The sequence below is a fragment of the Brachyistius frenatus genome, unplaced genomic scaffold, assembly GCF_029030835.1.
Source record: "Brachyistius frenatus isolate BFR_SWC_R1_liver_20210118 unplaced genomic scaffold, ASM2903083v1 Contig_28, whole genome shotgun sequence".
NCBI lineage: Eukaryota > Metazoa > Chordata > Actinopteri > Embiotocidae > Brachyistius > Brachyistius frenatus.
In genome coordinates this window covers 19,675-41,209 of record NW_027210627.1, presented here as the reverse complement: position 1 = coordinate 41,209, position 21,535 = coordinate 19,675, and the positions used below count along the sequence as shown (strand labels likewise).

At 42.0% G+C, this 21,535-nt stretch overlaps 2 protein-coding genes and 1 non-coding gene across 4 annotated transcripts; 2 read left to right on the top strand and 1 right to left on the bottom strand.

Annotated features, from left to right (window-relative positions):
- Window positions 1–143: 143 nt before the first annotated feature.
- Window positions 144–5,657, top strand: ddx18 (DEAD (Asp-Glu-Ala-Asp) box polypeptide 18). The gene is made up of 14 exons (XM_069698725.1): window positions 144–544; window positions 1,641–1,838; window positions 1,930–2,127; window positions 2,604–2,739; window positions 2,915–3,015; window positions 3,111–3,310; window positions 3,397–3,511; window positions 3,641–3,780; window positions 3,873–4,034; window positions 4,125–4,277; window positions 4,367–4,480; window positions 4,565–4,621; window positions 4,712–4,889; window positions 5,381–5,657. The coding sequence occupies exons 1-14, from the start codon at window positions 439–441 to the stop codon at window positions 5,521–5,523; spliced, it is 2,001 nt and encodes a 666-aa protein (XP_069554826.1). The 5' UTR covers window positions 144–438; the 3' UTR covers window positions 5,524–5,657.
- LOC138621125 (small nucleolar RNA SNORA13) lies at window positions 2,389–2,525 on the top strand. Its single transcript, XR_011310923.1, has one exon. It is a non-coding gene; the product is annotated as a small nucleolar RNA SNORA13 (small nucleolar RNA).
- Window positions 5,658–5,720: 63 nt separating the features above from the next.
- LOC138621011 (glycerol kinase-like) lies at window positions 5,721–21,101 on the bottom strand. Of its 2 annotated transcripts, XM_069698726.1 has the most exons (20): window positions 20,908–21,101; window positions 17,503–17,576; window positions 16,166–16,272; window positions 15,977–16,054; window positions 15,298–15,377; window positions 14,818–14,955; window positions 14,621–14,730; window positions 13,103–13,169; window positions 11,696–11,731; window positions 11,142–11,209; window positions 10,535–10,577; window positions 10,353–10,433; window positions 10,161–10,239; window positions 9,964–10,060; window positions 9,782–9,866; window positions 9,243–9,363; window positions 8,349–8,492; window positions 7,485–7,571; window positions 7,245–7,310; window positions 5,721–6,614 (listed from the first exon to the last, which is right to left on the bottom strand). In XM_069698726.1, the coding sequence occupies exons 1-19, from the start codon at window positions 20,959–20,961 to the stop codon at window positions 7,246–7,248; spliced, it is 1,614 nt and encodes a 537-aa protein (XP_069554827.1). In that variant the 5' UTR covers window positions 20,962–21,101; the 3' UTR covers window positions 5,721–6,614; window position 7,245. The 2 variants fall into 2 exon arrangements, with proteins under 2 accessions (XP_069554827.1, XP_069554829.1); XM_069698728.1 differs by lacking the exon at window positions 7,245–7,310.
- Between the last annotated feature and the right edge of the window lie 434 nt (window positions 21,102–21,535).

The following is a 21,535-nucleotide window of genomic DNA, read 5'->3' as shown; positions in this document are numbered from 1 at the left end:
GCCTTCGAAAATGTTTAAAATCGTGACGTATCTTTTGATAAATTGTGACGTAATTTGAGGTGTTTTATGAGTGATTTTTATGTGTAGCATAATTGCGAGATTTAGCAAAAAAAAATGTTTTAATTCCATACCTATTTTCAGACGTGGCCATTTAGAGTTTCCTTTCGGTGGCGCTTTAGATGTTTTATACATTTGTGAATCCACTAACATGGAGATACAGAAAAACGATATTTAAGTATGTAGTATTTTTTTTTACACTTTTTAAAAAAATTTTTTTATTATTCTACAAATCTTTTGCTGAAGGCATTTTTTATTTTTATTTTTGCCTGCACAACGTACGGGGTCCTTCGCATTCTCACTCAGGCAAAGTCGACTGCTACCCTGAGGGGTCTTTGACGCCACACACACACACACACACGTGGGCTGTGCGCTGTTACGATGGCGGACCTGCAGATGAAGCTCCTCCGTAAGAAAATTCAGAAAAGAAATGAAAAGAACAAAGAGCGGAAATTACTGAGGAAACGTCCAGAAGACGAGGAGGCAGGTATGTGATCTAAATGAAAACCGATCTGCTGTTTGTGTCCTGAAGTGAACTTCACCTGCTAACTGATAGCATTAGCTCCTCACGGCACGAGCTTCAGTCGGAAACTCCCTATCTCACCGATCAAACTTTAAAGTTTACATTCAGCTTTTCTTCGACGACTTTAGTTGATCTTAATCTACAGCATTACATATGTGTGTGTGTGTGTGTGTGTGTGTGTGTGTCACCGCATTGTGTCAAAGTTAGTTTGAAGTACACGCTTTCCTTGCTAACATTTAGCCAGCTAGCTCTGAGACACGTTCAGACTTTTCCCTTTATAAGATTGATTGTCATACAAAGCTCAAACATTTGGTCAAACATACACCGTCTTAAATACGTTGGCAACACTGAGGTTTTCACGGTACGTCGCTGTTACTGTTGCTCAGATTCAAGAGACGTTCAGGTGCGTTGAAATGATCTCAGCTCGTAAGAATCAAAGACAACGAAAGGAAATTAAGGACCAGCGTAAAATAATAAATACACTCTATTTATTATTACATATAACATGCGCTATGATTAAATACAGCTGTGACTACTAAGTTCACAGTCTGAACTATTTCACAATTATTTACTGTACTAAAAATATGGACCGGGACTCTGTATTGTAGATAAACGTGGTCCTGGAGACTGAAGGGATCAGGTATATAATATTATTATTAAGGTTTATAATATTATTATTATCATCAGTTACAAGGACGCTTAATGGAATCAAAAGGGTATTTTGGTTGACCAAAAGCTTTATTAGAGGCCTATTTTAAATTAGATTTCTAAATTTGGTGGAAATCTATTGAATCATTTTGTGTCCAGCTGCAATCAATGTGAATTTATATATTATGGACCAATCTGCTGTTCATTTTCTCCATGAATTGATTGTTTGGTTGAAGAAGTGCTCCAAAGGGTTATTAAATTATTTGGCAACTTACTATAACTCTCTCTAATGTCAGTCACCTGAGTCCGGGTGTGAGAAATTAATTCAGGGGTGCATTTTGTGAAAGACACGATTATAACCATCAGCTCTTTCCACATCTGGCTGATTATCCAACGATCTGTTATGTCGTAGTGAGTTTGACAGTCAACTCAAACGGGCTGGACGAGGATTGTTGTGAGGAACTTCAAGCCGCCTGTAAAACAGACAGCGAGCCCAAAAAGAAACAGAAGAAGGTCGAGGCGCCAGCAGAAGCAACCACGGCAGAGGAAACTCCTCCTCTGAAGAAGACGAAGAAGAAGAGGAAGCTCGCCGACCCTGCTGGACCACCAGGTAACAGCTGGAGTAGTTCGCAAACGGGAAATCTACAAACTACAGATTATTTTTTATTATAGTAATAATGTGTCATAATTCTTATTTTTAGCCGACAAGAAGAGCAAAACCTTGAAAGAAGGAGACGAAGATGATGAGAAGGAGGCAGCAGGAGCTCACGGCGATGGAGAAAAGGCAACTGATGAAACACAGGAATCTGCAGATGAAGAAGAGGAGGAGGAGGAAGACGACAAAGCTGGAGAGGAAGATGACGAGGAAGATCTACCCGAACTGCCGACTGGTTTAACAGGTAATACACATATAATGTCTGCTGAATTAAGCTTGAATGACAAGTATGACATTTGAAAGCTCAAATTAATGTAATTTGAATAAGCATAACTGCCTATTTACTGCAGATGTAGCCTCTGCAAGCAGTAGTCTGTTTCTGTAAATTTGTAATTTTTACGACTCAACTTGGAGCTGCATGGTTATTTAAGTTCAGAAAATCTTTAAAAAAAAAAAAAAAAAAAAAAGATAAATACTAAGATTTAAAAAAGTAGCTGCGTCTTGTTGCCTTCATGTGTTGCCCTTTCAGTGCTTCCATCATGAAACGGGTGTCAGCGAAGGCAAACAGAGACTCTTGTGGTTCTCTGTTTGTGGGAGGAGCCAGCAGTGACTCCTCCCACAGGAAGAACTACAAGGACATGTTGGATCAGACGAGTGTCACACACATGATTTTAGTTGCTTTCTTTACACAGAGTCATAAACTGTCACCTGCTGTTTCAGGGGCGTTCGAGGACACGTCGTTCACCTCCCTCGCCGAGCTGGTGAGCGATAGCACGCTGAGAGCGGTGAAGGAGATGGGCTTCGATCACATGACCGAGATCCAGCACAAAAGTATCCGCCCCCTGCTGGAGGGAAGGTGGGTTTTACTCTCCGGGGACAGCTGCATGTTTAGAATCGATGTCCCGGCATGTAACACTGGATTTCATGCATTTCAGTGGCTTTGAACCTCAATGTCAGTTAATTTAATTAACGATGCTGAGAGAAAACTGATTATCTTCATACCAGAGTGATATTAAAGTGTGTTCCTGTAGGGACATTCTGGCCGCTGCCAAGACGGGCAGTGGGAAAACCTTGGCCTTCCTCATCCCATCTATCGAGCTCATCTACAAACTCAAGTTCATGCCCAGAAACGGTGAGTTCACCTTTTGATTGACTTTTCTCTGCACAGTTTCTGCTCCTCTTCTTCACTCACTGATTCTGTAACCGCTCTCCTCCTCCTCCTCTCAGGCACCGGTGTCGTCATACTTACTCCCACTCGTGAGTTGGCCATGCAGACGTATGGGGTGATGAAGGAGCTCATGACGCACCACGTGCACACCTACGGTCTGATCATGGGGGGCAGCAACCGCTCAGCCGAGGCCCAGAGGCTGGCCAACGGCGTGAACATCGTGGTGGCGACGCCGGGCCGCCTGCTGGACCACCTGCAGGTCCGTCCTGCCTCATGCTCGTGTTCTCCTGTGTAATAATTGAAAAACAACTCGCTGTATGAATGCTTCGCTGTGTGTGTCTTCAGAACACTCCTGGGTTCATGTTCAAGAACCTGCAGTGTCTGATCATCGACGAGGCCGACCGGATCCTGGAGGTGGGTTTCGAGGAGGAGCTGAAGCAGATCATCAAACTGCTGCCGAGTACGTATCTGTTGTTGTTGACGACAACGGCTTTCAAACCTCGTTAGGAACGTTACAAAAAGCTGCTGGCCCGATGACCACTCGACCTCCTCACCAGTCTCATCCTCTCCACATGACTCCTCCCACCAGAGCGGAGACAGACCATGCTGTTCTCAGCCACTCAGACCAGGAAGGTGGAGGACCTGGCTCGCATCTCGTTGAAGAAGGAGCCGCTGTACGTCGGCGTGGACGACAACAAAGACAACGCCACGGTGGACGGCCTGGAGCAGGTACGGTCCGCTTCACCCACGCGGTCCCACACAGGAAGTGGATCGGCCTCGCGGGTTCTGAGCTGACGCAGCGGTCTCCGTGTGTGTTTCAGGGCTACGTGGTTTGTCCGTCAGAGAAACGGTTCCTGCTGCTCTTCACCTTCCTGAAGAAGAACCGCAAGAAGAAGCTCATGGTCTTCTTCTCCTCCTGCATGTCCGTCAAATTCCACTACGAGCTGCTCAACTACATTGACCTGCCCGTCATGGCCATCCACGTAAGCCCCTCCCCCCCACCTTCCCTCCCCTGCACCCGTGAGTCCAGGACGATCCGGCTCTTGTAAAACTCTCGTTGTTCCGTCTCGCAGGGCAAACAGAAGCAGACCAAACGCACCACCACCTTCTTCCAGTTCTGCAACGCCGACTCGGGCATCCTGCTGTGCACGGACGTGGCCGCCCGAGGGCTCGACATCCCCGAGGTGGACTGGATCGTGCAGTACGACCCCCCAGATGACCCCAAGGTTGGCGTTTTCTTTTTTACATGGCTCTGTTGGTCTGAGTTGAAGCCACAGAATCGGACTCAATTTTAAACTCGACTGTCCGTCCGCAGGAGTACATCCACCGGGTGGGAAGAACCGCCCGAGGCATCAACGGCAGAGGCCACGCCCTCCTCATCCTCCGGCCGGAAGAACTCGGCTTCCTCCGCTTCCTCAAACAAGCCAAGGTGACCATACGTAGTCCGATAGAGCTCATGTTCACCACGCATCATGCTACGTTTGAGTATAACTCTATTTCTCATGATGTCCAGGTCCCTCTGAGTGAGTTTGAATTCTCCTGGACAAAAATCTCTGACATCCAGTCGCAGGTGAGAAAATCGACTTCAGTCTCTGCTCAGTGTTTCCGCAGGTCCGCAGCTCGAGTCTCAATTTTTAAACCTCTGCCTGTCGTCCCTCAGCTGGACAAGCTCATCGAGAAGAACTATTACCTGCACAAGTCAGCCCAGGAAGCCTACAAGTCCTACGTGAGGGCTTACGACTCGCACTCGCTCAAACAGATCTACAGCGTCAATACCCTCAACCTCCCCATGGTGGCGCTCTCCTTCGGCTTCAAAGTCCCTCCATATGTCGATCTCAGTATCCTTTTCTATGCTTGTGCACATGCTGGATTTATTTTAAATATCAAACTATAAGATGTATTTTATAGTCCAAATTTTGTGATCGCAGTAATTAACCAAAATTCAACTTTGCAGAATTCCTGAGATTTTTCTGCCAAAAACGTCATCAACAGAAGCTCTGCTGGAAGTGTTACGACAAAAAAAAATTGTCTCTAACAAAAACTCACTTTATTAACAAAAATAACTTTAACTATAAGTTTATTTTCCTCGATTTGCATTTTTTTGTTCCGATTCCTGCAATTTTACAGCAACAAGTTCACTTCTGACTCTGCATATTACAGAGCAATTTATGAGAAAATCTGCCAAATCAAGAATTTGTGATCACAAAAAAACTCTACAAAATCCTGGATGGACAGATCTTGGGTTTCAAAAGGGAAGTTTTCCATGAATAGATATTTAAAAAAACAAAAAGAAATCCGTTGTTCTCCTTAATTGACCTCCTCTCCTCAGACGTCCACAGCAGTAAAGGCGTGAAGATGCAGAAGCGAGGCGGCGGCGGCGGTTTCGGATACCAGAAGTCCAACGCACACAAATCCAAAATCTTCAAGCACGTCAACAAAGGAAGGAGCGACTCGAGGCAGTTCTCCCGCTGAGCCAGTGACCAACCTTCTTTTTTTTTTTCTTTTTTTTAATCTGAGGTCTATTGTAAATGTATATACATGACCGTGATGTCCCTCTGTGAACCGGTCTTGTATCTGACCAGAATATTAAATCTTTATTGACTGAATACATTCAAATACGCTTCATTAATATTAGAGCTGTAAGATTTTTCTAATGACAGTGAGTGATGTGGAGCTGATGTTCTCATTTTTATTATACAAGTTTACAGTTGAGTAAATCATCGATCAGCAGGACTGAACACAGTAGACGAGATTCTTTGTCAACATAATATAACTTTCTTCAACTTCATTTCAAAGGGTTTTCATTCTGAATTAATGCGAGTTTTCATATGAGAATATAAATGTATGCTATTTTAAAAAAGTCCCTTCATTAAAACGGGTTCAAAACACCCGTTAAGACAATAATTACTTTTCATACACAGGATAAACTATAAAGTGCTGATGAGAGCTTGCGGTGTCAGCTTTCAGTTTGCATTCTGACTTTTTTGTATTTAATTCCATCATAATCCAAAATACAAACAGTAAATTACTTACTTTTTTTTTACTCAAATGTCTCCTCCGAGCTCCAAGAATGTTTTTCTTATTTCACCCAGGAACAAACCCCAATTAAAAATGGTTGAGTAACCAGTTTCAGGAATTATTCGACATGTAAATTCACTTCAGTGTTGTTAAGACCTTCAGGACAAACACAAAACACCTCGCTCAAAAGAAATGGTTAAAAATACAAAACGGTATCTCCTTTAGTTACAGTGACGAGGTTCAACAGTGCGACTTCAGACTAAGACCCATGTTGCCGCTGTGTTGAAGGCAGAGTTTTTACTGGACGGTTTCGAAACACTTTCCCTTTTTCAGACAGGAAGTCGAGACAAAAACAGTTCCCTACTTGCTTGAAAAATTCTCCGCGTGTGGCGTCACGCTTCACTCCAGCTGGCACTTGAGGTGGATGAAAAGCTCGTGGGGATGCGAACGAGGCGACGTGTCGAGTCCCCGCATTCACTGGGAGGATGTTTCTTTCTTCCTGCGTCGTCTGCATGTTCCCACACAGTGAAGTCACTGCTGGTGATCTGGGAGGTGAACACAGGGAACACATTACACACCGACTGACGAGCGCAACCTTTTTTTTTCTCCTGGTTTAAGTCGAGGCAGAAAGGGGCTGTTGCTCTGTCTGAGTTACGGCCGTGTGCTGACATGGACTAGATCTCTCTGAAAGGGACTTTACAGTCATTTTGTTGATCCGGACAGCTCAGCTCAAACCTCAGAGCACCAGCCCGTTTGTCAGCAGGATAAAGTTCCAAAAAGTCAGAAATGCAATAACATGCGCACTCAAGCGACACAAACACATTGACTGGACCGATGGAGTTAATGCCACAATTATGTTTGATAGAATTAAGCACATTAAAAATCATACAGTTAATAACTACTCAACTGTTTGCCGAGCGATTTCAGTCATAATTCAGAAGGATAAGTTGGATCAATCATGCTTAAAATGCTGCTAGTCATGAGTCCATTGAAAACTTTAGTGTCCACTGATGGTCTTCATGCTGTTTTCAGAGGCTTTTCTGTATCGGTTTAGAAAAACGAGTCTCAAAGCCATCAACACAGCGTGTTAGTACTGAACAGAGTCACAAACAAAGAAAGTTAGTGTCAAAACTCTTGGAGGTGTCGAACATGGCATGCAGCGGTAAATGTCGGACCTTAGGGGTCCACTCTGGTGGGTGGAGGGGCCCCCCAGTGGGCGCCGTTCATCTTCTTTCCTAAACCTGTCGTCAGTGAACGAGACAGATTGTTCCCTATTTCGAGGTTCAGGAAAAAATATGCAACAATAAACACAGTAAAATAAATTCCCGCCATCTCAGATTAAACAAGTGCAGGAATCGTTTCCTCTGTCAGTCATACATTTTACATGTGAAGACATAAATGTTACAGTTACATACCGTTGCCATTGCAGCAAGGCTCTGTGGTCTCCCAGTTCATGGCTTTCTGCACAGCCTTCTTCCAACGAGCAAAGCGGAACTCGCTCTCTGTTTGAGATGAGGACACGGTGATTCAGTCATGATGGTAACATCAACCACGGGGCAGCAAATACAAATGAAACGGAACTATTCCTTCTGACGCTACCTACAGAGGTAAAAAACTAAATCAAGTAAAAATCTCACTGATTTGTATTTTACTGTATAAAATATTATGCGGAACGATACAGAGACAGAGACGCAGAGTTTCTGAGCTTTTGAAAGTCGCAGCAACTACAAAACAGGCGTAAAAAGGAAAATACAGCATTTTCAATCTTCCGTCGACCTGTTTTTGTATTGCTGCTCACTGCATTAGAAAGACAACAGAAACGGAAATCAATAAACGACAGCTAAAGTCATAAAAACAGTTAACTACACAGCTAAAGTCTGAGTGCTTTAAGTGAAAGTTGGCTGCTAAGATAGCCGCAGTTGGTCTTAGGAAAAACTAAACCCCAAAACCTGAGTCTGCAGTATTACAGAGCATTAGTGAAAGTATTCAAAGGCAGAGTACAGTATTTACAGGTTTTGGGGAATTGGTTTTTAGGTGTTGTGTAGGTGTTATGACTAATAATCGGCATAAAGGAACATAAAATGAAGGTATTATCTGTTACAGTTTGCTGCCCCGCCTGAAAACTTGAAACCCTTATTTTCTTTCAGTCACTACTTGTGTAGTTCCTGCTCTCTGCCTCTGTGGGGCAGTGTTGCTGTTTGACCAGTTTGCCCAACCTGTGTAGAATCAATAAGAACCAGTCCCAATTCCCTAAAACACCACTGGTCTCGTTTTCTTACCGTCAGAGTTGATCTGCGGTTCATATTTCTCGGAGGTGCATTGTGGGAGCTGACCGTAGCTCAGGCTCCACACGCCCACGCCCTCCGCTGCCCCCGCCGCCATGGCTGCACCCAGAGCTGTGGTCTCCGACATGCTGGGTCGCACTGGACCAAGGAGAAAGACACGCAGGCTTGAAACATTCAAATTGTCCCCGTCCTTAAATTCCAAAAGGTCAAACTGGGCAAATGAATCATTACATCTGCTGAAATGCAAAAAACAAAATACCATAAAGATTCTTACATGTACCTGTCTGATATCCACATATACGGATAAGTGTGGAACTTTAATTCATTTTTGACTGAAGACTTAGTTAAACTGTAAAGTTTGCACAAGAACACGTGTCCTCTAAGGCTGCTGTTTAAATTCAAAGTCAAGGTTCACGTGTGTTTAAAATGGGACAAAAGTCAGGACAGACACAGAGATATAAAGTCCTCTGGTCATTGGTTACTCGTGTTGACAGAGCACAATTCAAAACTGTCAGAGTTATTGTTTGAACTAGAAGAGACGTGAGGATGTTTATGCTGCCGAACCTTTTACATTTTAAGCCTGAACAGCTTTTAGATACAACGATCAAAACCAGATTTAACTAATTCAGCTCCGTCTTGAATTTTTTTTGTGTCCTAAGGTACAGAAATACAAACTTAACATCAAGGAACACTGATAAATACACTAATATCTGTTCTTTTATTATTTAGTTTGTGTCTTCTTTGGGTTTCTGTGTGTGTGTGTGTGTGTGTGTGTGTGTGTGTGTGTGTGTGTGTGTGTGTGTGTGTGTGTGTGTGTGTGTGTGTGTGTGTGTGTGTGTGTGTGTGTGTGTGTGTGTGTGTGTGTGTGTGTGTTTTGAGTCCTCTTACCGACAGGCATGCAGAGGATGTCGGCCTGCAGCTGCATCAGTAACCTGTTGGTCGTCATGCCTCCGTCCACCTGCAGCTGCGTCATGGGGACGCCGCTGTCCTGGTTCATCGCATCAAGGATCTGGGAGACACAACGCACTTCTACTCAATTTTTTTTATAAACATCTGACAAACTAAATGCAGAATTTTTTTTTCTTTCGATATTAAATGCTTAAAAAAGTAACATTTGTCAAAAAAAAACATTGCTGTGAAGGAAATAGAGATTTCAATTTCACTTTCTATTCAGAGATTAATCCTCTGTTGGTTTAAATATTCACTGGATCATTTTCTGCACTTCCCAGGTTTTTATATCCAAGACAAAATACACTATGCATCATAAACCTGTGTTATGTATCTACATTGACGACATGCAGAGTGCCCTGTTGATGACACACTGGTGATTCAACAGCACCTTTTGAAGGCTGTGGCAGAAAAAAACTCATTTAAATGGGACCAGGTATTTATTTAGTTTTTTTAAAAGGAGATACAGTACTGCTCACCTCTCTGGTCTGAAAGCAAACGGCCTCCAGAGCAGCAAAGGCCAAGTGGTTCCTGTTGGTAAACTGCGTGAGCCCACAGATGATGCTGGAAAAAACAGACAGAAAATATTATATATTTATAAAATGATATATAATTTGGGGTCAAACAGGGTTCAAATGTGTTTCAACAGCTGACGACTCACCCTCTTGCACTGGGCTCCCAGTAGGGGGCGTACAGCCCGGAGAAAGCCGGCACAAAGTAGCAGCCGTAAGATGTGCCTGCTGCAGCAGCGAGAGTCTCTGACATGAGAGGATGACGGAGGTGAGAGCTGTTATTCCAACACACATCTGTACATTACGTACATGTTACAGTCTGATTTTATGACCACAGTGGAAGTACCGATCTCCGAGGAGGACTGCACGATGCCCATGTTGTCCTTCAGCCACCGGACCACCGCCCCTGCGATGGCCACTGAACCCTGCGAAGACCCACGTCATGATAGCGCTCACTAAATCAGCAGGAGCATCATATATAGAGGCAGATTTAAGAAGAGGTTTAATAATAAGAAGGAGGAACGGAAGCATCACACACCTCCAGTGCGTAGCAGGCAGGCTCGTCTTTGCCCAGTTTGTAGGCAACCGTGGTGAGCAGGCCGTGTTCTGACATCACAGGCTGACACAAGCGCCAGAAGAAATATATTATAAATAACAGAACAAACACATCTTATTGAAACGGTTACTGCTGTGAAAAGATTGTTCAACAATATATCTTACCTTGGTTCCTGTATTTCTGAGCAGGAAGCAACCAGTCCCATACCTTTATGGAATAATATAAAGATCAATTATAGACCCATGGTTGATCTTTTAAAGACATAAATTAAGATTCAAAGTAAATATAAAGTCACTCATTTATAGTAACTGTATTTCTGAATGATGAAGATTCACATATATTTATTTATGCTTCAAATTCTTCTGATAAAATTTAAAACAACATCCATGTTTTTCTCCCTTTTTGTACATAATTAGACACTTTTAAGTAACTGATAACTCATGATGTTGTGTTATGAGACATTAATTTACAAAAAACTTTAAATATAGAAACTATGCAGGGTAGTAAATGGAGACAGATGTGGGACTACTTTTCTGATTTAAATCTTATTTTCAGGATTAATTTGCAGTATAAATATCACTTTAAATAAAAACTACTCAAGCTCCACGAGGTAATTTTGAAATATAAAGAGTGTTTGATGTTATGGACTTTACATCAGCGGGCAAGAAGAAAAATTACGCTTGGTTGGTGAGAAACAACACGAGGAAACACTGTTGAAGCTCATTTTAATGAGGCCAAGAAGTCAAATGTAGAAAACAGTACAAGGCTTACGTGTTCTTGGCCTGGCCTTCCTTTAAGCACATCTGACCGACCAGAGCGGCCGACTGGTCACCGAGACACTGAGGGAGGAAAAGGAGGACGTGGTCACGGGGTCAAGTAGTTTGACTAACTGTCCACGTTAACCACAAGACATGAGCGAATACAACTGCAACCAATAGAATTGGCTAATACTGATATTAATATCTTTTTTTTAAAACATTTTAGAAAGGACCTTTTATATAAACCGGTTATTGTAAAGTTGTGATGAAGATATATATGTACTAAAACCTAACTCAGTTAAAGTAACTGTTACAGCAAATACATGAATAAGATTCAAACACAAAAAAAGAACATCACCAATATATAATTATCTACTAAACTGTAATAAATATAAATTGAAGTGTAATGTGCTGACGTTACACGTGTTGAACGTTTGATAAATCTGCAGTGTTTTAAATGCCTGATGAAAATCAAACGCTTGTTTTAACACAGTATGTCACAAACAGCTCGCTGTATGTAGCTCGCTGCTAAACACAGACTGATGTCACACATGGAGAAGTCCTTACCCCCGAGATCGGGACTCCTGAGAAAGAACCGGATTTCTGGGTCGGAGACAGAAACAGACACATGATTAGATTCTAAATAAATGACGGCAGGAAAATGGCGTCTGTTGTGTAACGGTCCAACTCAGGTCCTCACAAACAAAACAACAAGAGAGGACACCAAAGTATGTTTACATCAGAAACATCTGGAACAAGCAGGATGATGCTCGTGTCACGTTTTAAAACTAATGTTGCTCCTGGAGGGAATCAAACGTCACTGTTACATTAAAAGCAAATACGTATTTAGTTTTCAATGAACAATAAAATTAGTGGATTAATTAATTATGAAATATGTTGATGTTATGTCACAGAAATCATCAAAATGCTCTCAAGTAACAAGACAAAAAGCGTGACCATAGTTAAAACCAGAATTTAATTCATTATCAGTGCAAATATTCAGCCGAATGTCATGAAGCTCCACGTCATCAAAAATATAACAGGAGCCATGACAAGTCACATAAGTCAGGGCAGGATGTTTTTACTGACCAATATGAAACCGATCGTGTTTTAATGAACAAACACGGTCATTTTCTTCTTATTTGAGTTGATAAAAAGGTTGTTGATGTTTCAAATCATGGGAAGAGTCTTCAAAACAGAAAAATATCAATAACCCTTTGGGTTTTTTAAGGTGCGGTTTAAGCCCCATAAAAATAAAAACAAACAAAGCTGACCTCTGGACTGCAGTACGAGGGGCAGGAGATAAGATAAGATACGGACGGACGGACTGACACGCATGCTAATAGGACCAGTGAAGCTGCTGGTTCAGCTGGCTGTGATGTGGGTTAATTTCTGTAATCACACCACCTTCCAGTAACAACACGGCATCTTATCAGGCCTTTCATCAAGGTGAGGCCACAATAAGGAACTATATAAAGACTCCTAACTGGGTTAACAGAGCAAACAGTGCAATTAAAGATTCAACACATTCTCTTCTTAGGAAGAATGCGGAACTGGAAGTATTTCTGTGTTACTGTTCACAAGTTAGGAATAACAACACAAAACAGTCCAAGTCATGTTTTAAAAAGCAGACTGTTGGCTTCTTGAAAAATAATTTGAGGGGCAACTTTTGCTCCCACTGTCTAGATAGATAATAGTCGAATTAGTTGCTGTTTTTAATATGAAATGAGCCCAAAATAAAAGTCATACAATAATCATCAACAGGAATAAATAAAAAGAAAAGAAAAGTGAGCAATCATCCTCATTTATATAGAATACCTTCATTTTACACAGATTTATTACAGAGCTTTTGAATGATCTAATAAGACAAGCTGGTCTTACCAGATCTACAGCATGTCAGGATACAGAAACAAAGAACAACACAGGTCCACATTGTCTCACACACAGCGAGTTCTGAAGTTGATCTTAACTTACCATGCAGCCGTAGATTTCAGAGGAGCTTCTGACCTCGGGGAGGATTTCCATCGGGACATCAAAGTACCTGAAAGCACCACAAAAGAAGTACAAGGCATGAAGCCAGTTGTGTCTTTTTTAATTGACAGGATCTTAACAGCCTGTAACCCGGAGCGACCGATAACCTGAACCTGTGTGAACCTGTAAGATCTTTGTTCTAGTTTCTGCCTTGTCGTTGTGTTTTACAAACCAGAGCGTTTCAGACATGCGTCGTTAAAATGGTACTGAACCGTTTGTCGCAAGTATGCCAAGACGACTTCTATTTTCGGACAGATAACAATGGAAAAAGTGGCACTGATGTATTTTCTTCCACATTTGCAAGCAATTACATAAAAATCAGTATTGTTTAATGTTATTTGTACAGTATTGGGGCTGCCTTGGCTCAGGTTGTTGAATGGGAAGCCCAATCCTGAGCTCCTCTTGTCCACAGGCTGAAGTAAAGTGTGTGAGTGTGTGTGGTTGAATGAGAGGCAAAAATTGTAATGCGTTTTGTAAACAGCAAATAGTTGCTATACAATATAAATGCGATCCATTTACTCTTTAAATAAACACAAGAGTCCCACCCACAGTAAGAGGTTCACAGAACGGAAGTGAAATACAGGAAATGACTTGACACCAGATCAGCTCAACTGGTGTGTTTGTTTCTCTCCTTGATCTGAAGGTGGAGGTGACAATAACGAAACTGGTGGAGAACAGACTTCAACACACAGCTGAAAATAAAATGTAGTGATGCATTGATTCTTTCCACTGCTTCAACACTTAGTGAGGAAAAAAACCTTCACTGCTAGAAATATTATGCGAGTTTGAAAATACTAGTGTGACCTGAATATTACTGAGAAAAGTAGTTGAGTTTAGTAACTTATTCCCAACACTTAACAACCTATTGGTTAAATGAAGTTAAGTTAAAGGACCCCAGAGGAAGGAGAGTACAAAGGACAATAGCTACACCTTAAGATACGAGTGCAGACTGCAGATAAAAGTGGACGTAGCTTCCAGCTCTGAAAAATTATTCTGATGGAAAAGTGCTTTAAGCTGCAATACTAATAATAGTTATCTCGGTGTTGTTAGCTAAAGTCACTCCTTCTTATTAGTCTTCTGGCGGTCCATCTGAAAATAATCCTGTTATTAATTAGAAAATAAGTTTATATGTTTCTGGGGGCATCTGTTTGATTGACAGGCCTGTGGTGCAGTTAGTTTGCGGCTATCGTTTGGCGGGACGTAGTATCGTTGGGTTTCCAATCGGTCAGATTCCACCGCTCGCTCCTCCCCAGTTTGTCCAAATATGGTCACTTCCTGCCCCAAACCACTCCGGAACAAGTAAGATGGCGACGGCCAAAATCTGAACTCGAGGTTTAACAAACCGACGGGTGACGTCACTGCAGGTTGCCGCTTGATTTTAACTGAACTGTCCTCACAGATGTGTTAAATGCAGCGGATCACGTGCTTCATTGTGTTGTGTGTGCAGATGTGTTTGTTTACTTGCAAAGTTCAGGATCCCAGTCCATGGTGTGAATGTTGAAGAGCATGGTGCGACTGGCGTTGGACACATCAGTGCAGTGGACCCCTCCGTTCTTGCCTCCCGTCAGACACTGAGCAAAATAAAACACTGGGCTGAGTGTGCTTCTCACACCGTGAAACAAAAAGGTGCACATAAGTGCAGCTGTCAAACATCTTACCCAGATGATCCAGGAGTCCACGGTGCCGAACATGGCGCGCTGACTCAGCACTGCCTGTTGCACTTCGTCCACATTGTCCAGCAGCCATCGCAGTTTCACCGCGCTGAAGTATGTACTGATTGGAAGGCCTGTCTTGTGCTGCGGAGATGAGGACAGAAAGGACACAGATTAGAACTTGTGTTCGGAATAGAGAGAGACATCCACAAGGTTGAACAAAGGAAAGACATCAACCTGAAGGTATCAAAAGACTTACTCGCACTGTTTGACCTAAAAGTAGAAAATCTTGCAGCCTTCTAATTCAAAGGAAACTCTGAGTTCCACAATATTGGAAAAACCTTTAAGGTATTCCTTTGATCCACACATAATCTGTCCCTCCTTATCCTGCTCATATTTCTCCAGTTTGTGAACAGTTCAGCCCGAATCTAAAATCTAACAGAATGCTAACACACATACAGAGATTTCTTTTCAATCTTCTCTCACCTTGAGGTGGTTCTTGTTTCTGCCTGGAGCTTTGTTGATGAGCCTCTCCACGGTCGACTGTGTGCGCAGGTCCAACCAAACTGCACACATAAGCAGAGGAGAACGACTTACACACAAGAACCTAAAATATCTGGATAGGTACTGGGAGAAATGTCTGCACGGTTTTAAACCCAAATCAAACTAAGTCGCAACATTCAGTTTACAGCTTTTCACAAAGCAGATATTACTTCATAAAACTATTCTGTTCACCTGCTTCCACTAAGATTGCTTCCCTTTTTCTACAACCACAAGCTCAGGCCGTTGGAATAAGTCTAAGCATTTTTCAGCCACATTTGTCTTCCTCATAGTGGCCTCAGCTCCCTCTACATTCCTTTGGTAAAGCTGTAAACATCTCAAACACATCCCTCTCATGCCATCTATATTCCAATTAAGAGACTGAACAGTTTGTAGATAAACTACCCTATCAAGCCCCCTGGAGGTTCAAATAAAAGTCTGTCTTTGCTGGTAATGTTAGCACACAAGGTGTGATGGGAGGTGTCTGCACGTGCTCAGCCTCCTCTCTGAATCATGCCTGGTGTTGCAGTGACAGACATGACACAGGACACGGCAACCTGATGCAACCAAGTCAAGGAACCGAAGTAAATTTCAGACCCTAAAATAGTTCCTCTAATGGACTCACCGATGGCGTTGTAGAGCGGCTCGCCAGTCTCTTTGTCCCAAACTATTGTCGTCTCTCTCTGATTGGTCACTCCCACCGCTGGAAATCAAAGGGAATCTTAATGTCAGTGTAACCTGTTTTTTGTCTTCTCATCCAGCTACAGTTGAAGATGCAGCTTCACACCAGGATGTCACACCATCACCGTCCCACCTTTTATGTTGGAGACGTCGACGTTGAGCTGGCCGAGCTTCTTGTAGGTCCTCTCCATGCACTCATACACAGACTGCATTATCTCCCTGGGGTCCTCCTCCACCCAGCTGATTCAAAACACACGCACACAGTACGGGCATGTAAACATACAGACCAGACGTGTGCACAGAGCCGGGCAGCTGTGAGTCAGATTAGAAAGACCAAAAATCCCAGTGTGGTTGCAGTTGCTGCAGCGGTTGCTACCTGTTTGGCTTTCACAACACAGACACTGGACAGATTATAAAGAGAAACTGGTCACCCCGGACTAATCACCATCTGGCTCTCAAACAGTCAGTTGGATTTCTGGCAGGTCACAAATGTTGGCTGCTTTTCTGCAGTTTCAACACGGTCCAAATTCCACCGCTGCTGACAAAAGGTCTGTTGTTGCTAAAACTGCAGTCGTGACCGAGCTGTGAAATTTGAGAGTTAAAATGTCTTTCTCGTTTTGTTGTCTTCTTGCAAGCAGCTGACGTAACCTTGCAACACGGCCAAAATGATCCCTGGCGGTTTCAGGGAATAAAGGCATTGTTGGTGCGTTGCGTCGACAACCACATTTTAAATGCAATAAACAGTAACTTTTGAATGAAGGAATAAATGAAAACCTTCATTGCCTCTGGGGGAATCTGCGGTGCACAAGAGCATCAACAACATCGACCACACGACAACACAAAATCTGGAAAGAAAACATAACACCATAGGACAAAAACACATTAAAAAAAAACTAACACAACATTATCAAAGCATCACTTGGGAAATCAACAAACTATATTATGTGCGTATTCGGACCGTAGAGGAAGCAGTGGATCTGCTCTGAAGTCACAGTGTACTGCTCTGTCATGTATTTACCTGCCAGCTTGTTGAGCAAAAAATAAGAATAAAAAGCAGGACCTTTTACGCTGTGATGTTGCACATCAAATAAAGTTAAATAAATAGAGATAAATTGTAAATTCAGTCACCTTGTAAAACATACCAGATGAGAGGGAAGGCACTGTTCTGCAACTCCTCACTCAAATGTACCCAATATATGGGTTTAATTTGATATTTGTAACATTTCTTTGTATGTTTTTATTTTTTTTTTTTTTTTTCTCGTGTCATTATCCAAGATGTTTGCATTAAAAGAGGGCTTGTATTTACTTCTTTTCTCAAAAATGAACAAAATATGTAACATGCAGAGTGTTTCACGGCCACCGTTTCTCATCCACCCGCGTCACAATCTGTAAAACCAGGAGAATTCGGTTGTGTAGATTTGAGGGTTTCTTCTATGAATAATGTGTTATTGTGAGGTTGAAGTCGCTCACCCCTCCTTGGGGAAACGCTGGTTGATCTCGACTTGATGGTGGCTGATCACTTCTGCTGTTCTTGCATTGAACACCTGTGGAGAAACACAGTTCACGTGAGGCCAAGATAGACAGGAAGACCGGGCAGACTCGGATATAAACAGGCTGCAGGCCGACCGCGTTGACACAGACGTCACAGAGGTAACATTCAGTCGAAGTCACAGAGCTGGACGGCGAACCGGAAACTCTGTCATAAGAGACGGATGATACGAGGGGGATGTCTGATGTAATTTTAGTTCAATATCGCACCATAAATAACACAATGAATCAAAGTTTGAATCATCAACTTAACATGACTCCGATGTGAAGAAGTTCAGTTTGTCCCCTTGTCCCCTTGTCCCCTCTGGGATTTTGGTTGTCTAAAAAAAATTCCGTTTCCAAACAGTTATAGTCCTTTTTTTTTTTTTTTTAATCTCTTGACTTTGATGCTGAAAATCTCCAAGTTCCCTACTTTCATTTTGCTATTATTTATGGATATTTCCCTGCCGACAGAAAGTGAGAAATGAAATCCCAAAACCAGAGTACCTCGCCTCAACAATAGAAGAGAAGTGAATACAATTACCCCAAAACACGTTCAATCTCTGTGAAGTTTATGCAAAGTTTTGTTTGAGAATCTGACACGTCAGTCCTGAATTTACCTCTTTTACCTTTTGTGTTGTAATTTAATTTCTGGAACACGCAGCTGAAACCACTTAACGCACAAAAAATAAATATAAAAAGTTAACAAAAGTTGTGTGATGAGCTTGATTTTCTGTGGCAGTCTCTGAAATATGATCTTTAACATGTAGGTTAATAGTGGAAAAACAAATGATGTGTGCTACTGCAGCTGAGGAAATTCCTTCCAGACAAGTGTGAAGGATATTTTTAAGCTACTGACTCGTATGAGTATGCATATAATTTGCTTGTTGTATTCATGTTCAGACTGTAAGAACATAACAGAGACACCCAGAGCAGTATTTATACTTGTACATCAGTTCACAGTTGGAAAAACCTGATATTGTGTCTCCCACAGTCACAATAAAGACAAAGTCAAGAGGTGTCAGCAGAACAAGCGGAAGCAGCTCCAGAACAGTTTGTTCCAGTGTCAGAACAAACTGTGGACTCATATTGTGGATGATAAGAATAACACAAATATCATCATGTAAAACTCGACTGCAGAATAGTTTGAGCGCTGACTCCTTGTTGGATGTTGTGTCCCACGCTTGCAAACATTCAAGGTCTTTTACCCTGAACCGCTAAACTCTGAACCCTCAACTCTGGGAGTGCAGAGTTCATTTCTCAAAACAGAAGTCAAGTTTGTCTTTATGTTTATCAAATGCGTGTACACAAAATTCAGGATGGTTAATGATGTGGAAGTCCATCTGCTGATATAAATCGGGAGGATGCAGAGGTTGAGTTTCCCCTATTTTGAGAGTTGCCAATGGCTTTACCATCACCATCTCTGACTACATACATGTACGGTCTTGTGATGAAACTCAAAAACAACCTCTCAAGTTAAAGTGTAACTTCTGGTCTGGCTTATGTTTTCTGTGTCTGACCTGAGTGTCAGCTGATGAACACTAGAAGCCTTACAAAACGTCAGAGGCTGTTTGGAAAGAACTGGTCACTCATTAAGAAAACAACCAGGGTAAAGTTTAGCACATGTTTGCTGTGGACTTGCATAATAATTGAACACATGAAGATTAAATATATTCCAAAGCATAATGAAAGAGATTAGATTGCAGATGGAAAACACACATATTAAGTTTTGCATCTGATTATGGTTCAATAATGAGCCAAAACTGATGTAAACAAATCTAAAAGGAGTATGAGGCCAAAATATCTCAGGTTGAGCTGCATCATGCCAGTCAATCTAAAAGTAAAAGCAGTTTCAATGTCCTCCGTCCAAACAGTCACACCTTGCTGTTCCAGTTGAAGCTGTTTTATTACCAGATCTACTCAGGAATGAAAAAAACCTCTGTCTCCGCTTTGGAAATCTAACAGCCCTCTTATCTCTACAGAGCCCCACAATGCTGTGATCTGTGCCAAGGCTGAATCTTCCAGCTGACCTACTTGAGGAAGCCCAATTTAATTCACGATGGATAATTCAACAGGATTAATTTGACTGTTTCTATCTACAGAGTTACAGATGAGAAATAACACAGGTCTTCTTAAGACAGGAGAATAACTTTCAAAGTGACGTCTGTGGAGGGAATCGGATGGCATGAAGGGGAGATGTCCGTTTGATGAACAAGGAGTTCAGTCAAAACTACTGTCAAATACAGGGAACACCAGCTGCTACCAGTGGTAGACAAAGTATTCAGGTCATTTACTGAAGTGAAATACTTCACTACAAGTTACATTCCTGCATTCATAACCTTACTTAAATAAAAAATATGCAAGTATTATAGACAAAATGCACTTAAAGTATCAAAAGTAAAAGTGCACACTGTGCAGTAAATGCTCCCTGTCAGTGTTTTACTTGTATATATGATGTTTTGGATTAATATTACTGTCTATTTTACTGCTGTAGTTATTTAAGGTTGTGCTTATTTTAACTACTTTATGTACTGTTGGTTGGTTTCTACAGTAAAACATCATATTCTATTAGATTATCACATCTGTATTGTTTCTGCTCTAATAGAACAAAGTATCTATGAAAAGTCAACAAACTCAGATTAACGTCTAACTAACTAATCCTTCAGTTTATCAGAAACATTTAAATGCAAAATCAACAAATCCGGAGGTGCGGGGTTTTCACTGGACAGGAAGGGTATGACAAATTTTAATCTGGAAATCAACTGGTAAATAAATACAGCTGTCAGACAAATGTAGTGGAGTGAGGAGTACAATATTTACCTTTGAGCTGCAGTAGACTTGAAGTGTAAAGCTTCATAAAATGTAAATGCTTAAGAAAACTACAACTACTGTACTAAAATAAAAGTAATTGAATAAACGTACTTAGTTACATTCCACCACTGGCTGCTATCATGCAGTTCCCTCATTCACCAGTAGGGACTTTCCAACTTAATTCGCCCAGATAGGTAGGTAGGTAGGTAGGTATATAATGTCTGTCATGCTTTGGTTTTTAATGACGTAATGAAGCAACACAACAATGACACGGGGTGTAAGTTTGGAGGGAGTTCACGTCGTCCTGTGTAACCTGGAAGCTGATTAAGCAGACGTTACTTACTACTTCCACTTTTAATACGTTTTATTAATCAAAGTCTTCGATGTGGTAACAGCCAGGTGCCAAACAAAAAATGTAAAAAAAAATACAAGAAACTGAGGGGAAGTCAAACGGATAAGTTGCATTAATAACGGCCGGTCCGAGTGAAATGAGTGAAATGCACTTTGACAGTTGACGGATTCAAACACGTCACTCACCAGAAACCTCGTCGAGCTCGTGCCCTGGTCGATGGCAGCAACCAGCGGATCCATTATTTCTTCTCGTGGCGGTTAAAACACTCAAAAACAAGAACTCCGCCGGCTGCGAGGCTCGCTGGCTCCCCCGGTTCTTGTTGTTCTCCGAGTACCAACCACGAGGCCACCAGCGAGGGGGAAGGACGACCGGACGACCGACCGACCGACCGAGCTCTAGTAAAAGAGGACGCACCGGAACCGGTCCGTGCGGAGCCAGCGATTGGCTGCTCTTCAGAAGGCGTCGGTCACGCTTCGTCCAATCACAGTTGGGGGCACGTTCACGCGGGGACACGAGAAAAGATGAAAGAATCGACCCTAACACAGATGACGTCATAGAAAAGGCTGCCTTTTAAACAGACGGCTCTCCCCTAATGTAATTTGGGCGTGGAGACTTGGATTTAAAATGTCACCACACCACATTTATCAGTTGGTTCATGAACACAGAAAGGTTACTGTCCCCTGTTGAATAATAGTTTTAGTTTGACGTGGGTGTGGTCGGAAATTAGAGCCGACTCAAATCCGTGTTAATTCAGAAAAATAAATTTAAAAAAAAAAAAATCCCCTTTTCAAATTAAACGTTCTTAATATTTCT

Coding starts and splice junctions, on each gene's coding strand:
- ddx18 (XM_069698725.1), top strand. CDS start 439: ATGGCGGACCTGCAGATGAAGCTCCTCCGTAAGAAAATTCAGAAAAGA. Junction 3,781..3,872: donor CGGTGGACGGCCTGGAGCAG/GTACGGTCCGCT, acceptor TGTGTGTTTCAG/GGCTACGTGGTTTGTCCGTC. Junction 4,890..5,380: donor CCCTCCATATGTCGATCTCA/GTATCCTTTTCT, acceptor TCCTCTCCTCAG/ACGTCCACAGCAGTAAAGGC.
- LOC138621011 (XM_069698726.1), bottom strand. CDS start 20,961: ATGGATCCGCTGGTTGCTGCCATCGACCAGGGCACGAGCTCGACGAGG. Junction 17,577..20,907: donor CGAGCTCGACGAGGTTTCTG/GTGAGTGACGTG, acceptor GTTTCTCCACAG/GTGTTCAATGCAAGAACAGC. Junction 16,273..17,502: donor CAGCGTTTCCCCAAGGAGGG/GTGAGCGACTTC, acceptor GTTTTGAATCAG/CTGGGTGGAGGAGGACCCCA.